The sequence below is a fragment of the Lampris incognitus genome, chromosome 6 (genome assembly GCF_029633865.1).
Source record: "Lampris incognitus isolate fLamInc1 chromosome 6, fLamInc1.hap2, whole genome shotgun sequence".
Taxonomy (NCBI): Eukaryota; Metazoa; Chordata; class Actinopteri; order Lampriformes; family Lampridae; genus Lampris; species Lampris incognitus.
The window spans coordinates 58,554,539-58,575,203 of NC_079216.1; the positions used below are offsets into that span (position 1 = coordinate 58,554,539).

General features: G+C 49.8%; 1 protein-coding gene across 4 annotated transcripts; it reads right to left on the reverse strand.

Moving 5' to 3' along the window:
- Positions 1–84: 84 nt before the first annotated feature.
- On the reverse strand, positions 85–20,340 carry LOC130113632 (cingulin-like protein 1). 4 transcript variants are annotated; one of them, XM_056281188.1, is made up of 19 exons: positions 20,173–20,340; positions 18,069–19,133; positions 17,892–17,986; positions 16,941–17,049; positions 16,724–16,819; positions 16,457–16,605; positions 16,131–16,272; positions 15,786–15,998; positions 15,481–15,687; positions 15,269–15,373; positions 14,396–14,548; positions 13,946–14,116; positions 13,306–13,458; positions 10,931–11,020; positions 9,955–10,038; positions 1,464–1,588; positions 1,068–1,176; positions 814–977; positions 85–688 (listed from the first exon to the last, which is right to left on the reverse strand). In XM_056281188.1, exons 2-19 carry the CDS (start codon positions 19,080–19,082, stop codon positions 613–615), a joined length of 3,255 nt encoding a protein of 1,084 aa, XP_056137163.1. In that variant the 5' UTR covers positions 19,083–19,133; positions 20,173–20,340; the 3' UTR covers positions 85–612. The 4 variants fall into 4 exon arrangements, with proteins under 4 accessions (XP_056137163.1, XP_056137165.1, XP_056137164.1 ...); XM_056281190.1 differs by lacking the exon at positions 13,306–13,458; XM_056281189.1 differs by lacking the exon at positions 10,931–11,020.
- Between the last annotated feature and the right edge of the window lie 325 nt (positions 20,341–20,665).

A 20,665-nucleotide genomic window follows, 5' to 3' on the forward strand; every position in this document is an offset into this window, starting at 1 on the left:
CAAGGTTTTCGGGGCAGAGATGAGGCGAGAGAGTTTAGAAAGTAGAATCTGCAAAACAAATAGTCTTTTCCAATGGTATTTAGACTGTCGTTTTCTTTATTAAGTTGTGTAAGTCACACAAAGCGCGACAAAAAAACAAAAACAAAGCAGCACAGATTATAACAGTCCTGCATAGCATTAGATTAGGAACTGCATAGCATTAGATTAATTCAAGTTTTGAGAATTTCAGTCTGTGTATGAATATGATTGAATGCTAAAATAGCCTTTCAGTACAAGTATTCATGTACAAAAGATGTGCTATTTGCACCATATCGCACAAAGATGCAATAACTTAAGGTAGAAAAAAAAAGGCCATAGACACACAGCCCTGCAGTGATGTGCACTGCTCCAATGTCACTGGTGTTCATCAGAATTGTGCTTGAATAGTGAGGTTCACGTGTCACCACTAGAGGGCAGTCTTGGCAAAACTCATTGGTATCAACAACAGGAAGCATTATGCAGTCACACACCTCAGCTGAAAATAATATAACAAAAGATTTGTCATAGTAATTTCAATGTCTCCTAATCGTGTTCAGAACGGTCCGCCTGGTTTGGCTCTCGGGACAAAGTCGATCAGTCAGACGCCATGTCACCCACATCCTCGTCATCCTCCACGATCCTCATGACTGGAGCCGATTTCTTCTTTCGCCTGGCAACAGAAGGCCAAAAATCACCGTTTGTTTTTGTTTTTTTTACTAACTTTATGTTTTGTATGCTATATTCACTTACACACACACACACACAGATTGCTAAAGTGAGGATATGAGTGGGCACCTCATCTCACTGCGCAGTGCGCTGACTTGGCTGTGGAGCTGTTCATTGGCCTCGATCTGCTCGTCCAGATCTCTCTGTAACTTCTTCTTAGCATGCTCCAGACGCTCGATCTCCTCCTCCGCCTCATCCATCTGCCTCTTCACCGTCTTCAGCCTCTGAGTCAGCTGAGGGGTTCACAAAGCGGGTTACTGACTCGTTTGAAATGACATTTTCCACTCCTCCGAGTTACTTGTGGTGGCTTGAGAGAGGTGTACCTGGTCGCTCTGGCTCAGCAGAGTGATATGTTCTTCGTCCACTTGCATCTTCATCTCCTTCGCCTTCCGCTCCAGTTTGCGGTTTGCTTGTTTCAGGTTATTGTTATCACTGGGAAACACAAGTAACAAGAGATCATGTCTGCACATGGGGTTTTCCGTCATGGTCCTGTAACTAAACACCCTGAGTGAGTTCAGCCCATATAATACCCACAGCCCTTGTATTACAATACGGAGGCAGTGCGATAACAGGGCACGTCACTTGATGACACTAACGCTTATCTGAACTAGATGCATAGCATACAGCTTAAGTAGGAACCAACTAGAAAAAAGTAGATATATAAATGTGGGTCTAAAGGTAAAAGTGGCGTTTCTAATATTTTGTGGTGTAGTGCTCACATTTCCTCTTCTTGCAGCTTCTCCTCTAACTCTTGTATACGGCTGTTAAGTTTGGCGATCGCCGAGTCCTGATTAGTTCTCTGGGATCCTTCCAAATGAGTCACCCTGCCCCTCAGATCTCTGTTCTGGTAGAGCAGAATAAACCAAGACATGTCAAGGATGGGACAACGTTAGGCTGGTCACTTGATGATGGATATGTGTATGGTGCATCGAGCAGATGTGCACAGAAAGGTATTTAGGGAATCCATCCATCCATCCATCCATCCATCCATCCATCCATCCATCCATCCATCCATCCATCCATCCATCCATCCATCCATCCATTATCCGAACCGCTTATCTTGCTCTCGGTCGCGGGGATGTTGGAGCCTATCCCAGCAGTCATTGGGCGGCAGGCGGGGAGACACCCTGGACAGGCCGCCAGGCCATCACGCAGGGCCAACACACACACACACACACACACACACACACACACACACACACACACACACACACACACACACACACACACACACACACACACACCTAGGGACAATTTAGTACGGCCGATTCACCTGACCTACATGTCTTTGGACTGTGGGAGGAAACCAGAGCCCCCGGAGGAAACCCACGCAGACACGGGGAGAACATGCAAACTCCACACACAGAACGACCCGGGACGACCCCCAAGGTTGGACTAGCCCGGGGCTCGAACCCAGGACCTTCTTCCTGTGAGGTGACCGCGCTAACCACCGCGCCACCGTGCTGCCTATTTAGGAAATATGAATGCTAAAAAGAAACACTAAGTGATCAGTAAAATGTATACACATATCATTAATAACAACAATTATAATGCAGCTTCTTCTAGTGCGCTGTTTACAACAGCTGCAATGTGCATTATATTATAAATAAAACTGTATGCAACACCCCCCCCCCTTTTCTCCCCAATTGTACTTGTATCCGGCCAATCACCCCACTCTTCCGAGCCGTCCCGGTCACTGCTCCACCCCCTCTGCCGATCCGGGGAGGGCTGCAGACTACCACATGCCTCCTCCGATACATGTGGAGTCGCCAGCTGCTTCTTTTCACCTGACAGTGAGGAGTTTCACCAGGGGGACGTCGTACGTGGGAGGATCACGCTATTCCCCACAGCCCCCCCCCCCGAACAGGCGCCCCGACCAACCAGAGGAGGCGTTAGTGCAGCGACCAGGACACATACCCACATCCAGCTTCCCACCCGCAGACACGGCCGATTGTGTCTGTAGGGACACCCGACCAAGCCGGAGGTAACGTGGGGATTCGAACCGGTGATCCCCGTGTTGGTAGGTATGCAACAATTTTTAATAAGTAATTAATCAGTAAAAATGAAAAAGAATAAACTATAAAGGTGCACTCCACACTGAATAAACAAAAACAAGCAATTGTGGAGTTAGAAAACAACGAGACAGGAGACGTGAGAGTAGACGTAGTCGAGGTAGTTTACTAGCTCCAACTTTGCATGTCATACGTTCGACAACGACACTGAACTGACTGTGAACCGGAAGCGGAAGTGCATTATCTGACGCCTCGCCTCTTCCCTTAAAGGTACACCGTCCTCTTAGGTGAATGTCTCTCGATATATAGATGTGGGTCACCACACAGGCCCCCCCAGAATTCACCTAAACAAAACAATGCAAAACAGCAAAAGCGCAAGTCATGAACATAAAAATAGACTCTACAACAGAACAGTCAATGACATAGTGCAAAGTCACGGGGAAAACAAGTGACGAGTCGGGGGGCGGACCCTGCGGCCATAACGGCTGCACTTCACAGGAGGGGAAACAGATGGGGCCGAAACCCGGGCCATAGGCGGGGCCGAAGCAGGAACAGAGGCAGGTGCCGGGGCCGACCTAGGAGGGCGTCCCCGCCGCGGGGGTAGGGCCAATTGCATTGGCTCCCCAATGTCCAAGTGAGCGGGCTTGAGACGGTCTATAGCGACCCGCTCCGGCCTGCCCCCCATGTCCACCACAAAGTTCTTATCCCCCGCCTCCAGGACGCGGAAGGGCCCGTCGTATGGGGGCTGCAGCGGGGACCGATGGCTGTCGTGCCTAATGAAGACGTACCTCGCCGATGGCAGATCCTTGGGGACGTAGGACCGGGGGAGGCAGTGTTGAGACATCGGAACGGGAGCGAAGGCACCGGCAGCGCTCCGGGACGCACTGAGGTGAGAGGCGGCCGACCAGGGAGCCGTAGCATCCGGAAGAAACTCCCCCGGAACTCGCAGGGGCTGGCCATACACCAGCTCAGCGGAGGAGGTCTGGAGGTCTTCCTTCGGGGCCGAACGCAGGCCGAGCATGACCCACGGGAGCCGGTCCATCCAGTCGTAGCCAGTGAGGCTTGCCCGCAGAGCGGCTTTCATGTCCCGATGGAACCGCTCACAAAGTCCGTTGCTCTGCGGGTTGTACGCCGTAGTGCGGTGGATCTTCATCCCCAGGTGCTCAGCGACCGCCGTCCAGAGCTCCGAGGTAAACTGGAAGCCCCGGTCGCTCGTGATGTCACCAGGCGTGCTGAAACGGGCCACCCAGCAGCCGATGAACGCCCGCGCTACCTCTGCTGCCGTCGTGGAGGACAAGGGAATAGCCTCTGGCCACCTGGTGGCCCTGTCCACAATAGTGAGGAGAAACGTATAACCACGGGAGGGGGGCAGGGGACCCACCAGGTCAACATTGACGTGGTCAAACCGCCTCTCTGGAACCACAAACGGCGCCAAAGGGGCCTTGGTATGGCGGTGCACCTTGGCGCGTTGGCACGCCACACACGAGCCGGCCCAGGCTCTAACATCCTTACGGAGCCCAGGCCAAACGAACTTGACGCTCACCAGCTTGGTCGAGGCCTTCACTCCCGGGTGGGAAAGGCCATGGACGGTGTCGAAAACTCGGCGCCGCCAGGAAGTAGGCACCAGGGGGCGCGGTTGACCGGTGGAGATGTCACAGAGGAGGGTGGTGTTGGCCGCGTCGAACGTCACTTCCTCCAGCCGTAGCGCCGTAGGGGTCGACCGGTAGTCTTGAACGGTCGCGTCCTTGGCTTGGTCCGCTGCCATAGCGGCGTAGTCGAGTCCCAAGTGAACGGCGTTAACAACTGCCCGTGAAAGGCAGTCGGCGACGGAGTTATCCTTGCCCGACACGTGTTGTATGTCCGTGGTAAACTCGGAAACCGCCGCGAGATGGCGCTGCTGACGCCCAGACCACGGTTCTGAGGTTTTGGCCATACAGAACGTCAGCGGTTTGTGGTCCACGAAAGCGGTGAACTGTCGGCCCTCCAATAGGAACCTAAAGTGTCTGGTTGCGAGGAAGAGACCCAGTAGTTCCCTATCAAAGGTGCTGTATTTGCGCTCGCTCTCACGGAGTTGTTTACTGAAGAACGCCAACGGCTGCCAGCCCCCCTCCACCCACTGCTCACACACGGCCCCCACGGCGTAGTCGGAGGCATCCGTTGTAAGGGCTATGGGGGCGGCAGGCGACGGGTGAGCTAGCAGCGCAGCGTTGGCCAGCGCGGTCTTGGCGGCCACAAAAGCCTCGTCCATCCCCGAAGACCAGTCCAGCTTGTCCTTAGACTTCTTACCCCGCAGGGCCTCATACAGGGGACGCATGATGTGGGCGGCACGGGGCAGGAAACGGTTATAAAAGTTCACCATGCCCAGGAATTCCTGCAGCGACTGTACAGTGCGGGGGCGGGGGAACATGGTGACAGCCTCAACCCTGGCAGGGAGGGGAACGGCCCCCTGTGGAGTGATGTGGTGCCCGAGGAAGGTGATGGACGACTCCCCGAACTGACACTTAGCTGGGTTGATGATGAGGCCGTGTTCGCTGAGCCTGTCGAACAGCTGTGTGAGGTGCGTCATGTGTTCCTCCGCCGACGCGCTGGCCACGAGGATGTCGTCTAAGTACACAAACAAAAATGGCATGTCGCGGAGCACAGAATCCATAAGGCGCTGAAACGTCTGTGCCGCCCCTTTAAGGCCGAAAGGCATACGTAAAAACTCAAAGAGCCCAAAGGGTGTGATGACAGCCGTTTTTGGGACATCCAGTGGGTGGACCGGCACTTGGTGATACCCCCGCACTAAGTCGATTTTGGAATAGATGGCAGCGCCCGCCAGGTGGGTAGAGAAATCTTGTATGTGCGGTATGGGGTACCGGTCGGGGGTCGTGGCATTGTTTAGGCGACGGTAGTCACCGCACGGGCGCCAACCCCCGTCGGCCTTAGTAACCATGTGAAGAGGGGAAGCCCACGGGCTGTCAGAACGGCGGACAATGCCGAGGCGCTCCATAGTCGAAAACTCCTCCCTGGCTATTGCGAGCTTGGCCGAGTCGAGGCGTCGGGCCCGGGCGTAAACTGGGGGGCCCACTGTGGTGATATGATGTTCCACGCCGTGCTTGGCCACCGCCGAGGAGAAGGTGGGTGTGGTGAGCTCGGGGAAATTTGCGAGCAGGCGTTGGTATGGATCCCCGGTGGAGAGTGTGTTAGCGAGGCACAGCGCTCCAGCGCCCCCAAGCGTGCAGGGGTATGACGCAAAAGAGACGGCATCAATCACGCGACAGTTTTTAACATCCACCAGCAGGTTGAAAGCACAGAGGAAATCCGCACCTAGGAGCGGGGTGGATACAGCAGCCATCACAAAGTCCCAGCCGAAACGTCGGCCGCCAAAACACACGTCCACATGTCTGATACCGTACGTCCGAATGGACGTGCCGTTGGCGGCGTCCATCTGGGGGCCGTGACTGTCGGTCATCGTGTCCACAGCTTGTGCTGGTAGTATGCTGCGTTGGCGCCAGAGTCAACCAGCAGCCGCCGGCCCGACAAGGAGTCTCTGATGAACAACAGCTTGCAGTCACGGCCGGCGCCCACAGCCGTTAACGAGCGCCGGCCTTGGCGTTTCCCTGAACCCTGTAACTGCAGGGTTTGCGACACCGTTTTGCTTTTGCCCCAAACCTGGCATGGTAATAATAGAGCCCGTCGTCAGGTTGGCGGCGGGCTGTCACCGCAGCCGCGGTGTCCATATAGTCGTACACAGGTGGTGGTGGGGCGGTCTGGTGGGGTAGCAGGGCATGCACAAACTGTTGCCGGTTGGCCAGGAAAACCCTGTCTGCTTCAGCAGCCAGAGAGCGGTAGTCCTTGGAGGCGGCGAGAGGAGAACTGGCCAGTGCTGTGCGTACAGGTGCGGGGAGCTGCCTCAGAAAAATGTGTGTGAAAAGAAAGGCCGGATCAGCCGATCCCAGCACAGACAGCATTTTTTCCATTAACTCAGACGGTTTGCCGTCGCCGAGGCCATTCGGGGACAGTAAACGGTCTGCCTTCTCCAGCTCCGACAGTTCAAATAGTTTCAGGAGGAATGTCTTTATAGCATCGTACTTGCCAGCAGCTGGCGGAGCTTCCAACAGCGTCATTGCTCGCGCCGTTGTCGATGCGTCTAACGCCGCCACTACGTGGAAGTACTGCGTTGCATCCTGCGTTATCCCTCTCAGCTGGAACTGGGCTTCTACATGTTGAAACCACGGCCGTGGATTATGCTGCCAAAAGTCGGGTAGCTTCACAGTAGCGGTGTAAATGCTAGCGTTAGCAATAGCCATGTTGTTAGCACCGGCGTCGTCGTTGTCAGACATACTCGTATTAGTAGTTAGATCACGTCGGGGTCACCAATGTGGAGTTAGAAAACAACGAGACAGGAGACGTGAGAGTAGACGTAGTCGAGGTAGTTTACTAGCTCCAACTTTGCATGTCATACGTTCGACAACGACACTGAACTGACTGTGAACCGGAAGCGGAAGTGCATTATCTGACGCCTCGCCTCTTCCCTTAAAGGTACACCGTCCTCTTAGGTCAGCGGTCGGGAACCTATGGCTCGCGAGCCATATATGGCTCTTCCGGTGACGGCATATGGCTCCCAGACAATTTTGAGTTGAAAATTATTTTTTTTTCAAAAAAATCAGTTTGGAACTGATTTTAAAATACTTGTGATATTTCTTAATAATACTGTGTCATTTTAAAGTAAACAGAAATTAGTTTTGAAGATAAATTTCACGGGTCACGGGTCACCCGGGAACCAATGGCTCGCGAGCATGTCCGGGTCATTGTAAAGGTGAAGAAATCAATTTTATCAGATAGCCAACTAGTTTATCCGCTTCAACCCTTGTAACGGAAAAGATGGCGAAAAGAAAAAAAGACGATGATTACCGTGCATTCCAGGCTGCGTGGACAGAGGAATTTGCATTTGTGGAGAGAGCAGGATCTGCGGTATGTCTAATATGCAATGATAAAATTGCATCGATGAAACGGTCAAATATAAAGCGGCACTTCGATACGCACCATGCTTCATTTGCATCGAAATATCCAGCGGGGGACAGCAGGAAAAGGGCATGCGAGGAGCTACAGCGGAGAGTGCAGACGAGTCAGCAGCAACTACGTGTGTGGACCAAGCAAGGGGACGGGAATTTCGCTAGCTTTGCGGGGGCTTTGGCAATAGTAAGGAATGGAAAGTCATTCACAGATGGCGAGTATGCCAAAACATTCATGCTTGATGTGGCCAATGAACTGTTTGATGACTTCCCAAATAAAGACAAGATAATCAAACGAATAAAAGACATGCCCCTGTCAGCAAGAACTGTGCACCATCATGATGGCAAATCAAGTCGAGGAAACACAAATTAAGGACATAAACGCCGGGACATACTTTTCTCTCGCGTTAGATGAGTCAACAGACGTTAGCCATCTATCTCAGTGCAGTATCATTGCCAGGTATGCTGCAGGTGACACACTGCGTGAGGAAAGCTTGGCTGTTTTGCCAATGAAAGGGACAACAAGAGGAGAGGATTTATTCATGTCTTTCATGGAGTTTGCTAAAGAAAAAAAACTACCGATGGATAAACTTATTTCTGTCTGTACTGATGGTGCACCCTGTATGTTGGGGAAGAACAAAGGATTTGTAGCGCTTCTCCGTGAACATGAAAAGAGAGCCATCCTAAGTTTTCATTGCATCCTGCACCAGGAGGCGCTTTGCGCTCAGACGTGTGGCCAGGAGCTTGGCGAGGTGATGTCTCTGGTCATTCGAGTGGTCAACTTTATTGTTGCCCGAGCTTTAAATGATCGCCAGTTTAAAGCTCTGTTAGAAGAAGTTGGGAATCATTATCCCGGTCTGCTTTTACACAGCATCGTGCGTTGGTTGTCAAGGGGGAAGGTGCTCAGCCGTTTTGCAGCTTGCCTGAGTGAAATCCGGACTTTTCTTGAAATGAAAGGCATCAAGCATCCTGAGCTAGACAACACTGACTGGCTCCTGCAGTTTCACTATCTCGTGAACATAACTGGCCATCTGAACCAGCTCAATGTGAAAATGCAAGGTATTGGAAATACAATCTCATCCCTTCAACAAGCAGTGTTTGCATTTGAAAGCAAGCTGGAAGTCTTTCTCAGGGACATTGAAACAGGTCGTCTTCTGCACTTTGAAAGACTGCAACAATTTAGAGATGCATGCTTAGCAAGTGACTCCACTCAACATCTGGATCTCCAGCAGCTAGCTGGCTTTACGTCCAATCTCCTGCAGTCATTCAAAGCACGTTTTGGAGAATTTCGTGCGCGCACTGGTCTTTTCAAGTTCATCACTCATCCACATGAGTGTGCAGTGGACAAAATCGACCTGACATGCATCCCCGGGGTCTCTATCGGAGACTTTGAGCTGGAAGTTGCTGACCTGAAGGCATCAGACATGTGGATGAGTAAGTTCAAGTCACTTAATGGAGAGTTGGAAAGTCTTGCGCGACAGCGAGCAGAGCTGGCGAGGGAACACAAGTGGACAGAAATTAAAAATCTTCAACCTGAAGACCAGCTGATTCTTAAAACTTGGAACGAGCTTCCTGTGACATACCACACAATGCAGCGTGTTAGTATTGCCGTATTGACCATGTTTGGCTCTACATATGCATGTGAACAGTCTTTCTCGCATATGAGGAACATTAAGACCAACCTACGCTCACGTTTAACTGATGGAAGCCTCAACGCCTGCATGAAGCTCAACCTCACCACGTATGAACCAGACTACAAGGCCATCAGCAAAACCATGCAGCACCAGAAGTCGCATTAAAAGTAAGACATATTTAATTTATTATACGTTAAAAATACTATATGGCTCTCAATGAAATATATTTAGAAATATTTGGCTTTTATGGCTCTCCCAGTCAAAAAGGTTCCCGACCCCTGTCTTAGGTGAATGTCTCTCGATATATAGATGTGGGTCACCACACAATATACAAAAGCAAACCCAGGTGGGTCAGACAAGACGGGAGATCGGTGGAATTTGCACTGTAAGATAAACACTGAAGGCAGTGAAATGAAAAATATCCCAGAACCTTATGAGTGCACTTTTCTGCAACAGACTGTGTTACTTTCCTGTAATGATAAAAGCCCAAACACTTGACTCTTCATACAAAAGAAAAAATAGAAAGAGTCTGTCCAGGGCGGGCGGTGAGAGGGGTCGGTGTGGTACCTGTCTCTCAAGGCTCAGCTTGTCGCACTCGAGGTCTTGTCTGACCGCTCTCTCTTGAATCAGCTCCGTCCTTATCTGGTCCATCTGCCGCCGCAAGTAAACACCAGGGAGTCGACATGAAGCCGTAGAGGAAGAGGGAAAAACACAGAAACGAGGTTTTGAATTTATATTCACGTGAGACCCGACCCCAGTCTCATAATCAGCAGAATATTTTTTCTTAAAAAGTGTTTCTACGCCGGTCACAAGAAGATTGAAACAGTCATGTCACACTACCGGGTGTGCCTTCAGCTGGAGCGCGTGCTAGTCTGATGGGAATCATATCCACGACTCCGGCGGTCCTGGCTTCATTCACTGAGCATCAAGCGCCGCGTAAGACCAATGAGATATCCAGCCGTACCTTACTGAACCTTACCAAACTGCTACGTGATTACAGGTTCAGTCAAGCGTTTCTAGTCTAATGCAAAAAAACAGGAAATGATGTCTGGTTTGAGAAGCAACACCAGACAGAGGATGGGATTCAACAGATTCTCTCTTCTAATACCACTCGGAGGCCCAGTCGAGGGGCTGTGAATAGACGCTCAGAACAGTTAGCCCTGTTTTTGTCTTTCAAGTGTACCCATAACAGTGTATTGTGTTAGTCTGCACCGCTTTCCTCCCACGAACGATGCCCTACTTTACAGCCCCGCGGATGGCCAGGATATGGGGCGCTTGAGATTACGTTCACGACTGATAAACACACATGAACTCGGTGGCATTCAAGAATATTTCGGGGGTTGGTTAGTTGACCGCGTACAAAAGGAGTCGGTACTTATCTAGCTTATGTAACTACCCGGTCCGGAGGGTTCGATAAGCTGAGTCAACGTCTTCCGGTGTGGATTGGCCGGCACTCGGCCCCGTATCTGTTTATATGAAATCTGACCTCTGCACCAGAGATGGGGTGGGTTCAGTTTGGAATAAGGCGAGCGACCGAACGAACCTGCTCCTTGCTTTTGTCGAGTCTCTCCATGAGGCGGTCAGCACTGCTACGCTCCTCACCTAGGTCCGCTTCCAGCTGACCGATGCGCCCCTTAGAGGAGAACAACAGAGAAGGAGTTAAACGGCATCACGCTCATTAATACGGTAGTACATCACAACACAACATAAAGACACGTTTTATGCTGTTAGAGTGCGGTGAACGGTCTAATGGTGCAAGGCTGAACGGTTCTGTTCTGAGTACGGACCGAAAGCTTTCCGGTGGCCTTTTCATGGGCGAACGGTTTGGCATGGAATGGGTCCAAACCCCTGCTCGTTTCTGGATTTTTAGCACCGTTTGATAACCGCGCTGGACGTGGCCATAACGTGCCGGTGGGAGGCCTTAATGATGTTGGTATTCAACAACTGGATTAACATTCATGTCACATCTGTAGCGTAGCGGTCTATCCCGTTGCCTACCAACACGGGGATCGCCGGGTTCGAATCCCCGCGTTGCCTCTGGCTTGGTCGGGCGTCCCTACAGACACAATTGGCCGTGTCTGCGGGTGGGAAGCCGGATGTGGGTGTATGCCCTGATCGCTGCACTAGCGCCTCCTCTGGTCAGTTGGAGCGCCTGTTCAGGGGGGAGGGGGAACTGGGCGGGGGGGGGTAGTGTGATCCTCCCACGTGCTACGTCCCCCTGGTGAAACTCTTCACTGTCAGGTGAAAAGAAGCGGCTGGCGACTCCACGTGTATCGGAGGAGGCAGGTGGTAGTCTGCAGCCCTCCCCGGATCGCCAGAGAGGGTGGAGCAGCGACCGGGACGGCTCGGAAGAGTGGGGTGATTTGTCAGATACAACTGGGGAGAAGAAAGAGGGGGGGAAAAAGCAACAACAAAAAAACAACATTCATGCCACGTCCAGTGATATTGCATCTGATAAGGACGGAGACGTTCCCCTGAGACAGACGCCACTTTCAGCCCTCCAACAGCAAAAAGATATGACCTTTGACATGGTGCTGCTATCACACAGTGTCATTATTACCCCCTGCAATGATCCTAGAGCCTGTACTGAAATCGCAACAAGCGGGCATTTGTCTTTTGTGATCACAAAATGTTTGGATCCTTGTTGCAGTCAGTGGAGAGGACACGCCGGCGCCGGCACCGCATGTGCATTATGCAGAGGGATGCCGCTGCGTGACGTCACTTGTTATAGTCATTGTCACTTCTGTGGGACTTCCCTAGTCCTGATGTCAGCGTTTCGTGTACGCGACTCCTCGCGCAGCGTGCGTGGCCTCATTATGGCCTCAGCGCAATAATGGGGGGAAAAAAAGGTATATAAGTGAAAACCCGGGGTCCACGGTGGTGTAGCGGTCTAAGCATCGGCTTGGTGTCGATGCAGTTGCCCACTGGGGACCGGGGTTCGCGCCCCGGTCTCGTCAGATCCGACTATGGCCGGACTCGATGAAGCAGCAATAACTGGCAGCGCCGTCTTCGGGAGGGGGGCGGAGTCGGCTTGTGTTCGTCACATGAATGCGTCTCTGGGTGTGTCGGAAAAAGCAGTGGTTCGGCCTGGAGTCGCCTCGTCACGAAAGTGGGGAGGCGACTCCTTCGAGACTGCCGGCCGGAGAGATGCAGTTGGCGAACGCATGCAGTAAGAGGGTGGGTGTTTGAACTGAAATAGGGATCGATTGGCCACTAAATTGGGGGAAAAAAGGGAAAAATCAGAAATAAATTGAGAAAACCCACCCTGGACATGGGAGGAAAGCAGGAGGTGTAATTAGGTTTACAAATTAGACATTATAGAAAATAGAAGTAGGATAAAACCTGTGAAAACAGCGGGAATCAAACATCTAGGACGACTGGTTGTTGCTAGAGGGTATCCGCTCTATGGTAATGTCACACCGATGGGTTGACTCAGGACTTGTGAGCACAGTCAGACAGGTCCGATGACTTCTTTTCAGTAAACATGAGCGTCCTATGCCGATTCCTAGTGTCAACAGTTGTCATTGAGCCGTGTTTTGACATCAGCGAGGCAAACAATGGCGGGGTGAGAGATTTTGCAGCGATACACTTTTCAGCAACCTTGTAACTCGCGGGAGCAAACGACTGCGAACCCTGGCATTTTTATCACTAGACATAAGTACATAAATCTGTTTTAAGGATAGACTGATGAATTTTTCACGATTTCTGATGGTAAAATAAGTAAAGCTAATGTTTTAGACTGATATTTTAGTTATCTATACCTATCTCTATATGACTATGTCTATATCTACATCTACATATACTATATCTACCATCAACATCTATATATCTGTATCTATATGTATACGTCTACATATCTATATCTATTTGTTGAACAACGTTTCTCAATTTGACGAGATCATGTTGCGGAGATGTCACCTCCATGAGCTTAATCTGCCGGGCTCGCTCCTCCACCGTGGATGTGCTCCTCTTTTCCAGCTCCTCCATTCTCTGCTCCAGCTGCCTGCCCCTCAGCTGGGCCTCCTGTTGCGCCCTGCGACACCTCTGCAAGTCCTCCTCGAGAGAAAGCAGCTGAACACGGAGGACCACAGAATAAATGCATACCATGATGTAGTGACATGCAGTATTTATCGACAGGCAATGCCCAAGCAGCACTTTTGTGCGTGATTTTCTTTCAGGACATTTTACTACATTCTTCAGGTCTGGAGGAACATCTAAGCCTACACTGCGTAAGCCGAAATCTTCCAACTGGCATTTATCCCATTCATGGAAGCACATAACCAGCCACCCTCAAACAAACGTTGTCATGTGGAAGCCCCTCTGCTTCTTGACAAATCCCAGAAACCACAGGAAAAAAGAAAGCTGTATGGGGGGGACTCGGTTAATGGTGTTGTGTTTCATGCAACACTGATACCTATTTCCTTTTAGCCCTCGCTTCTTTTCATCCTGGCATTGCTTTTATTCAACTTTAGTAATGTACACGTACAGAGGAATGCTCCTATGGCCGGGAAGGCTGAAACATTCGACTGATGAGTCAGAAGGAGAATGTGAGCCGCACCTCTTCCTGCAGTTTTTTGGCTGTCAGTCGGGATTTCTCCAGCTCCACTCCCTTTTCCTGCAGCTGTTTCTGCAGCTCGGCCAGTTCCCTCTGACTCCTCTCCCTGGCCTCGTCCACCTGGCTCTGAAGTACCTCAGTCGATGACTCGCACTCCTCCATGATATTATTCATCTGGTCGGACAGAAGAGCAATCAGCAAAGAAGCACCGCGGAGAGATAGCGGCACATTCCTTGGGAAATTCAACATGCTATGCGCCTTATCTTTATGGGAGACACTGTTTATCACAACATCCCAAGAAACACAAGCACGCTCCGTTTGTCCCGAGCGGCTTCGGTGTGAGGTGAGTCTAAGATGGATGTCCACGCAAACATTGTATTTCCCCATGAGGCCTGATAAAGCGGCCTTGGTCCACCCTTGTCTCTACCTCCCTCCCTCCACACCCCCACTAACCGTCCTCTGTAGCTGCTCCACAGTACTGTCCTGCAGCATCTTCTCCTCCTCCAGCTTGCTCTTTGTCTTCAGCAGCTCCTCTGTTTGTTTCCTCTCTTCCTCCAGCCTCTCTTTCAGCTCTTTGTGCTTATGGTTGACTCTGGTCAGCTCGCTCTGTCAGACGAACACACGGGGGTCTCTAACAGTGTTCGTAAATAGGTTGAACTGTCCTAATAATATCAATTTCAGCCCAATTAGACTAAAGTCAGATCAAAACTGAAAGATTAATATTTTCCAACATAACTTATTACTTAAATCGTCATGCATTTTGTACTGGCCCTTTCTAGTGGGAAAAAAATGGATAAAAGGTGGAATTCAGTTTTCCTGTTTTCTCTTTTTAAAAGAGGCGCCCCCCCCCCCAATTCAACTTCTTTTAGTCAATATTTTTTTCTTCCTGATACTCATGATGTCACCAGACACGTTCATTTGCATACAGCCTATCAGATCAAGTCATCAAATTATGAAACACCACCCACCCTTATTGCCAGCCCTTGCTGGTACCTGTCACTCAGCAGTCCGCTCATGAATATTTATTAGGGAGGAGACCACTCCTGAACTCCTTGGATAAAGGTACCAAAAAACCCACCCACAATTACTCAATAGTCGTTTACATATAAGAAATTGTTGCTGAAAGTTTTATAATGACGTGTTCAACATTTTTAGCCATGAAAAGCTAAACCTCATTAGTGATTTCGGTGTGAATTTCAAACATTTGCTTTGCACATGCTGGTGCTTTCTGACCCTGGTCTCAGAGGGTCTCACAAGGATCTGATACCTCATACTTAGTGGCGTCCAGGCTTGAATTTCGGAGGAAACTAGTATCCTACCACTTACCTGTACATCTTCCAGGCGTGTGAGCAGGGATTGGTTAGATCGACTCATCTCATCCTCCTTCCTCCTCACATCCACGAGCTTCACTTCAACCCGCTGCTTCTCCCTCTGGGAATAAATAAGAATATGCAGAAGAAGAGCAAATCACATCTCGCTTTGAGCCGAACATCATTTGTTTTAGTAACTTTATTCAGAGTGACTATGCCCCGCCCCACCTCCAGTTGGTCCGCTCTTTGCTCGAGTTGTTTCTTCAAGGCTTTGGACTCCTGGACTGTGTGATGGAGCTTATCCACCTTGGTTTGCAGCTCCTCCACCTGTCCTTTCAGCTGATCTCTCTCCAGGCTCAGTTCTTTTGCTCGGGCTGTTGCTGCCCCTCTCTCCTCCTCTACCTCTACCTTCTCTTGATGAAGGAGAGCGTTGCTCTGGACGGAGAGGAAAGATAAACAAGTGGTACCTCAAAATGCAAAAACAACTTGGACATTAAAAGGGATCAAGGCAAAATTCAAATCGCTCCTGTTACCCCTTTTGCCTGTTCTACAGCTCTCAGGACCTTCTGAACCTCCTGCTCATATTCTTCCTTCAGAGCGGCCATCTCTCTGTCATGGGTTTCCACTTCCTCTTTCAGCGCGCCCTTCAGGGCACTGAGCTCCCTCTCTCTCCGGTGCATCGCCTCCTCCTGCTCCTCCTGCACCTTAAGGCTCTCCTGAAAATCCAGACGCAGCTGGACTATTTCCTAACCCAGACATTGGTCAGAAACATCATCAGGACCTTGACTTAAAATGCAAAGTTGTGATCTGTGTTGATCAGTGCTGCACATCCTTGTGTAAAAAAAAAGAAAAGAGAAAGAAAGTTCTGCGTCCCTTACTTTGAGAAGGACTTCTTTCTCTGTGTTGATCGCCTCGACTTTTTTGGCATGGTCCAGCTCGTCGTGCATCTCAGACAGTTGATGCTGAAGGTCTTTCATCTCTGTTTTCGACCTGTCTCTCTCTGCTTTCATACACGCCAGCCTGGCACAGCACACAGAAAAACAAAATAAGCAACAGGACATTTTTGTTCGGTCCAATATTTCGTAACATTTCCTCGCTACCCCGTCGAGACCCCCTTTAATTTCTTTGACACGCCAGAGTTTCATATCACTGTATTTTGTTTAAGAGCGAACTCGGCCAGATGGTTAGGAGTCCACATCTTTACCCCTGTTTGGTAGACTGAAGCTCTGCTTCCATTTCAGCCAGTCTTTCTCTGAGTTTCGAGAGATCTGTTTGGCATCTGACCAACTCCTCCTGAAGGTTTTTCTTCTCTGTCCTGGCCTTTTCACAGGCTTTTGCTAGAGTTCTTTCATTCTGTAACATAGAAACACACCAGAGAAGAAACAGAATAGAGCAGAACGAAAACTCAAAGTTATTGGATGGGAAGAAAGAAGTTTTTTTTTTAACTTAATGGCGGGACACGAGAGCGTACCTTGGTCTCAACCTGTAGCTGTGTCTTCAACTCACACAGCTCTTTCTCCAGTTCTGTCTTTTTCTCCTGCAAAGCCTTTGCCTCTGCAGCATAGTCCTACAGCATTTGGAGAAAAAGAAGTCCAAAAAAAACAGGGTGTTGTTACAAGTTGATGTCAAGGACATCTAATTGAGATTAACAGTGATGTATAAGGCTACAAGGCTGTCCCGAAGCTTACTTTCTCCTCCTCCTCCTCCACATTTTCAGCGGTCTTCCACTTCAATTTGTTGACTTTATCAAACACCAAATTGACTTTCATTTGGGTGGTGGAGTCGTTATCGGTTGTCCTGAAAAGACAACCAGTTCACCAACGCATGAGTGTAAAACTATCACAACAGCTCTCTGAGCAAAAACAACGACGTCGCCGTTGATAACCATGCATTTCTGTCTGGTTGTGACACTGAAGGTTTGAACGTCCACAATTTGACTGGAACAATATATTAAAAAAAAATGGAAACTAGTGTTGGTGTGTCTTTAAGCAAGACATTATAAAGCCCACAGAGGAAAATGTGTAATCTGTGATACTGGGCTATACAAGTAAATTTGACTTGACTTGACCCTGAACGTCTTTAGCTGGAGTAGCTCAGTAGCCAATGTGGGGGGGGGGGACCTCGACCATAAAAGGCAGCTTAAATGGTGTGGATTATTGTCGGTGCTTAGCAAATTGAAGTGTAACTTCAAAAGAGAAAGGGGGGTTTTGCACGAGGCAAATAAAGGTTTCTTTTCCCTAAGAATATACCTGCAACTCGCTGCGGTGTTTCAAAATGGCGCTGATGTCTCTTCAAAGTATGCAGTGTTTGCTCGGTGTGCGAAAGTGAGAATGAAGACCATATTTCATAAGTGCTGTGCATATCAGCCCGTGCTCTGCATTCCAATCCAGTGTGGGTCTGAGTACACACAGCTGGAACAGCAACATCTTATCTGACTACTTCGCCCGGAGACGTGTGTACTAATCATCAACAGTTGGCTAAAATAAGACAAATAAATTATGTTGAGGATAAACGGAGTTTCGCTTGCTTAAAAGGTCAGCCAAACGAACAGCGTTTCTCGGTTGTGTGCAACTAAAGGTAAATTACAAAGACAAAATGATAACGCTTCAAGTCAGGTTAGCTGAGTTGTCTATACTCACCCATCTTTGAGGTAAGTAAACAGTATCTGTTTTGCTGTGTCTTCGTTTGGGTCAACCGAAAGCTCTTGCTGTCCTCTCAGAATATCAGGAGTGACCTGATAATGAGATATATGTCATATAACACAACTTTTTTTTTGTTAATCGAATTTGATTGTGCTCTGTAGTAAAACCATATACCTGGGCGTCTCGCTCATCAGATTCATCCGTGTGGTTAGTAGATACTGATCTTAACAGAGGAGATTTCTCCACTCTGTTGAGCCTTTTGGCCGGCAGTGTACATGCTGCCTCCTTTCCACACTGCGCTTTAAACAGCTGTGTAGGTGAGTTGCTCTCCTCTCTCCGCTTTGCCACAGTTGGGTCTTGGCTGAAGAACCTGTCTCTGGGTGGTTCAGGGGCACCTGTCCCACCTAAGGTCTTGCTCTTGACATCCGTCAGAGAGAGGGCCACGCCAGGGGGAGAGGAGACTGATGGTTGGTTGCTGTCAACACTGCGTGACCTTTTACGGTCTTCAGCGTTCACCCTGTTCCTTGGACCACGCCTTCCCCTCCACTGGGGACTATTAAACTGGTCTATCAGTTTCCCTACAGATGATATGGAGTCCATGTTCACAGGGTTGGGGGGCCTGGCAGGAATTTTGACACCCATGAAAGGTGCCTGGGTCTGGGCCTCACTTTGGTCTTGTCTTGAACCTTCAGCAGGCAGAGGGATTCTGGTTTTGGACACATTGGCTACCTGGGTTGTCTCAGGTCGGATATTACTGTGTAATTGACCTGGTAGGGAAACTGCGGCTGTTTGTGATGGAATGAGGGGTTCGAGGTTGTTGTTTTGAGGGTCATAAGGTTTGAGTATCTCTGGGTGTCTCTTATAATTAAACATGGAGGAGGTTGTAGTTCTCTGTGACTTCGAGGGAGAATCTCTGCACGAACCCAGTCTATTACTGGATTCCTCCTCCACAGACCTTCCCACTGGACGCCTCATAACAGCTAGGTTGTACTCTGACAGGTGGGCCGAGACATTCTTGTGGCTCTCCTGGCTGCCATTGTTCAGAACCACATAAGAATGACCTTTAATCCCTTGAACTTGCACCCTCACTCCAAATAAGTTGTCGGGGCTGCTTCTGGGGCTGTGCTGCGGCATGCAGCCCCTCTGTAGCGTGGACTCTGAGGAAGAAGTCATTCTGTGATCCTCCATTTAGACCGCCGTGGCTTTACAGAGGACGCCGCTGAGTCGACAACCTTACAACTGCGAAGAGACGCACACATTTACAGACATGCATGCCATGCCACTTGTACAAACAAATTGATAGCACATGAAAAGATAAGTCTAGATACACAAGACTATCCTTGCATGGGAAGAGGGGGAAAAAAGAGAATGCATCAGTCATAGTGGCATCAGGTTTGGACAAGGTGGCTGTTTACAAAACAGCTATAAGCAGGGCCTGGGGTCGTGTGGGACAACGTCATCCCGAGAACACCTTACGCAGCTGCAGTTGCAAGCCAGCAGAAATAAAGACACCGAACGGACACCGTCAACACACTGACACTGCTATGCAACGACAACAGCTCCCTCTGTGCGCCCATGACACCGCCTATTGTACGGTCAAAGTTGAGCCAGCGGGGCATGACGACTTACAACTGGCCTCGGTCACCCGCCGACTGCTGTCATTCACCACATAGCATGACACTCCAGCAAACTTGTCAGACAACTGTGTTACTGTGCTGCCGTGAGGCCAGATGAACAACAGCACACACCAAGTATTGTGCCCTTGACAATACCCAGTTAAAGGCACCAACCCAATGCCCACTTATCCAAAGGAGCTGAATCAAGTGCAACCGGACTTGGTACGGCTGCACTTGATTCAGCTGCTCTGGGTAACCATGACCTGGATGAATGAGAACATTCACACACATCTAATGGCCACTTCAGCGAGACCTGATTAGGGCACAGGGAAGTCAACGTGTTACTGGTTCGGCCTCAATGAAAACCTTTTTTTTTCCAGCTGAACATACAGAAGACGGACGGGGTTTGGAGTTTCGGATATAAAAGATATGACACAACAAACTTGATTTTGCACCTGCATGGTAGACGCGGGGTTGTGACCTGCGTGGCACGAGTTCACGTGCCGCCGCCGTCGCCCCGTTCTGTACGATGAGTGATGTGTGACATAGTGCTCACATCGAGTTGGGCTCGCCCTCCCTACATCAACATTAACCCAAACAGAGAATAATATATATTCTTAAACACGCGGCACATGGAATAGAGGTTATCGGTGGGGATTTACCTTCTTTCTATGCGCTGCGCGTTGTATTTCAGGTATTTTAGGGGAGTCGTCTTGACGCGTAGGTGTTGTAGCAAAATCTGCGGCTCTAGAAAATTGCGACCATCGTTGTCCCGAACGAGCAGAAAGTGCCTCCTTTTGTCACTGGACGGACTACCGCTCCTCCCGGGTCGTTCCCCCTGGCCTTATAAAGCACACCATACCCGCACCTAAAACTTAACCAAGGCGTGGGAGGAGTCGGAGGTGTCCTCCCCTCCGTAGAATCGACCCCCCCCACACCCAGTACTGCGCTTCTTTCGCGTAACCGTAGTCGTAATTTCCGACGGTCGCAGATTTTGGTGTAACACCGCTGCTTAACGGGGCATTCGGCGGTGGGTCAGCGTCACGTTCATACCGTCTAAATTCTAGTAGATATTTGGGTGATTCTTCAGTTAAGGGAGTTTTTCTGTCCCCATGGTGGATTTTCAAGAAAAAAAATTTTATTTTTTGGAAAAAA

What these genes read in the sequence shown, in the direction of transcription:
- LOC130113632 (XM_056281188.1), bottom strand. Translation starts at nt 19,082, where the DNA reads ATGGAGGATCACAGAATGACTTCTTCCTCAGAGTCCACGCTACAGAGG. An exon ending in TGCTGAGCCAGAGCGACCAG is followed by an intron (nt 978 to 1,067) that starts GTACACCTCTCT and finishes TGAACCCCTCAG; the next exon opens with CTGACTCAGAGGCTGAAGAC. An exon ending in GCACTGCGCAGTGAGATGAG is followed by an intron (nt 689 to 813) that starts GTGCCCACTCAT and finishes TTCTGTTGCCAG; the next exon opens with GCGAAAGAAGAAATCGGCTC.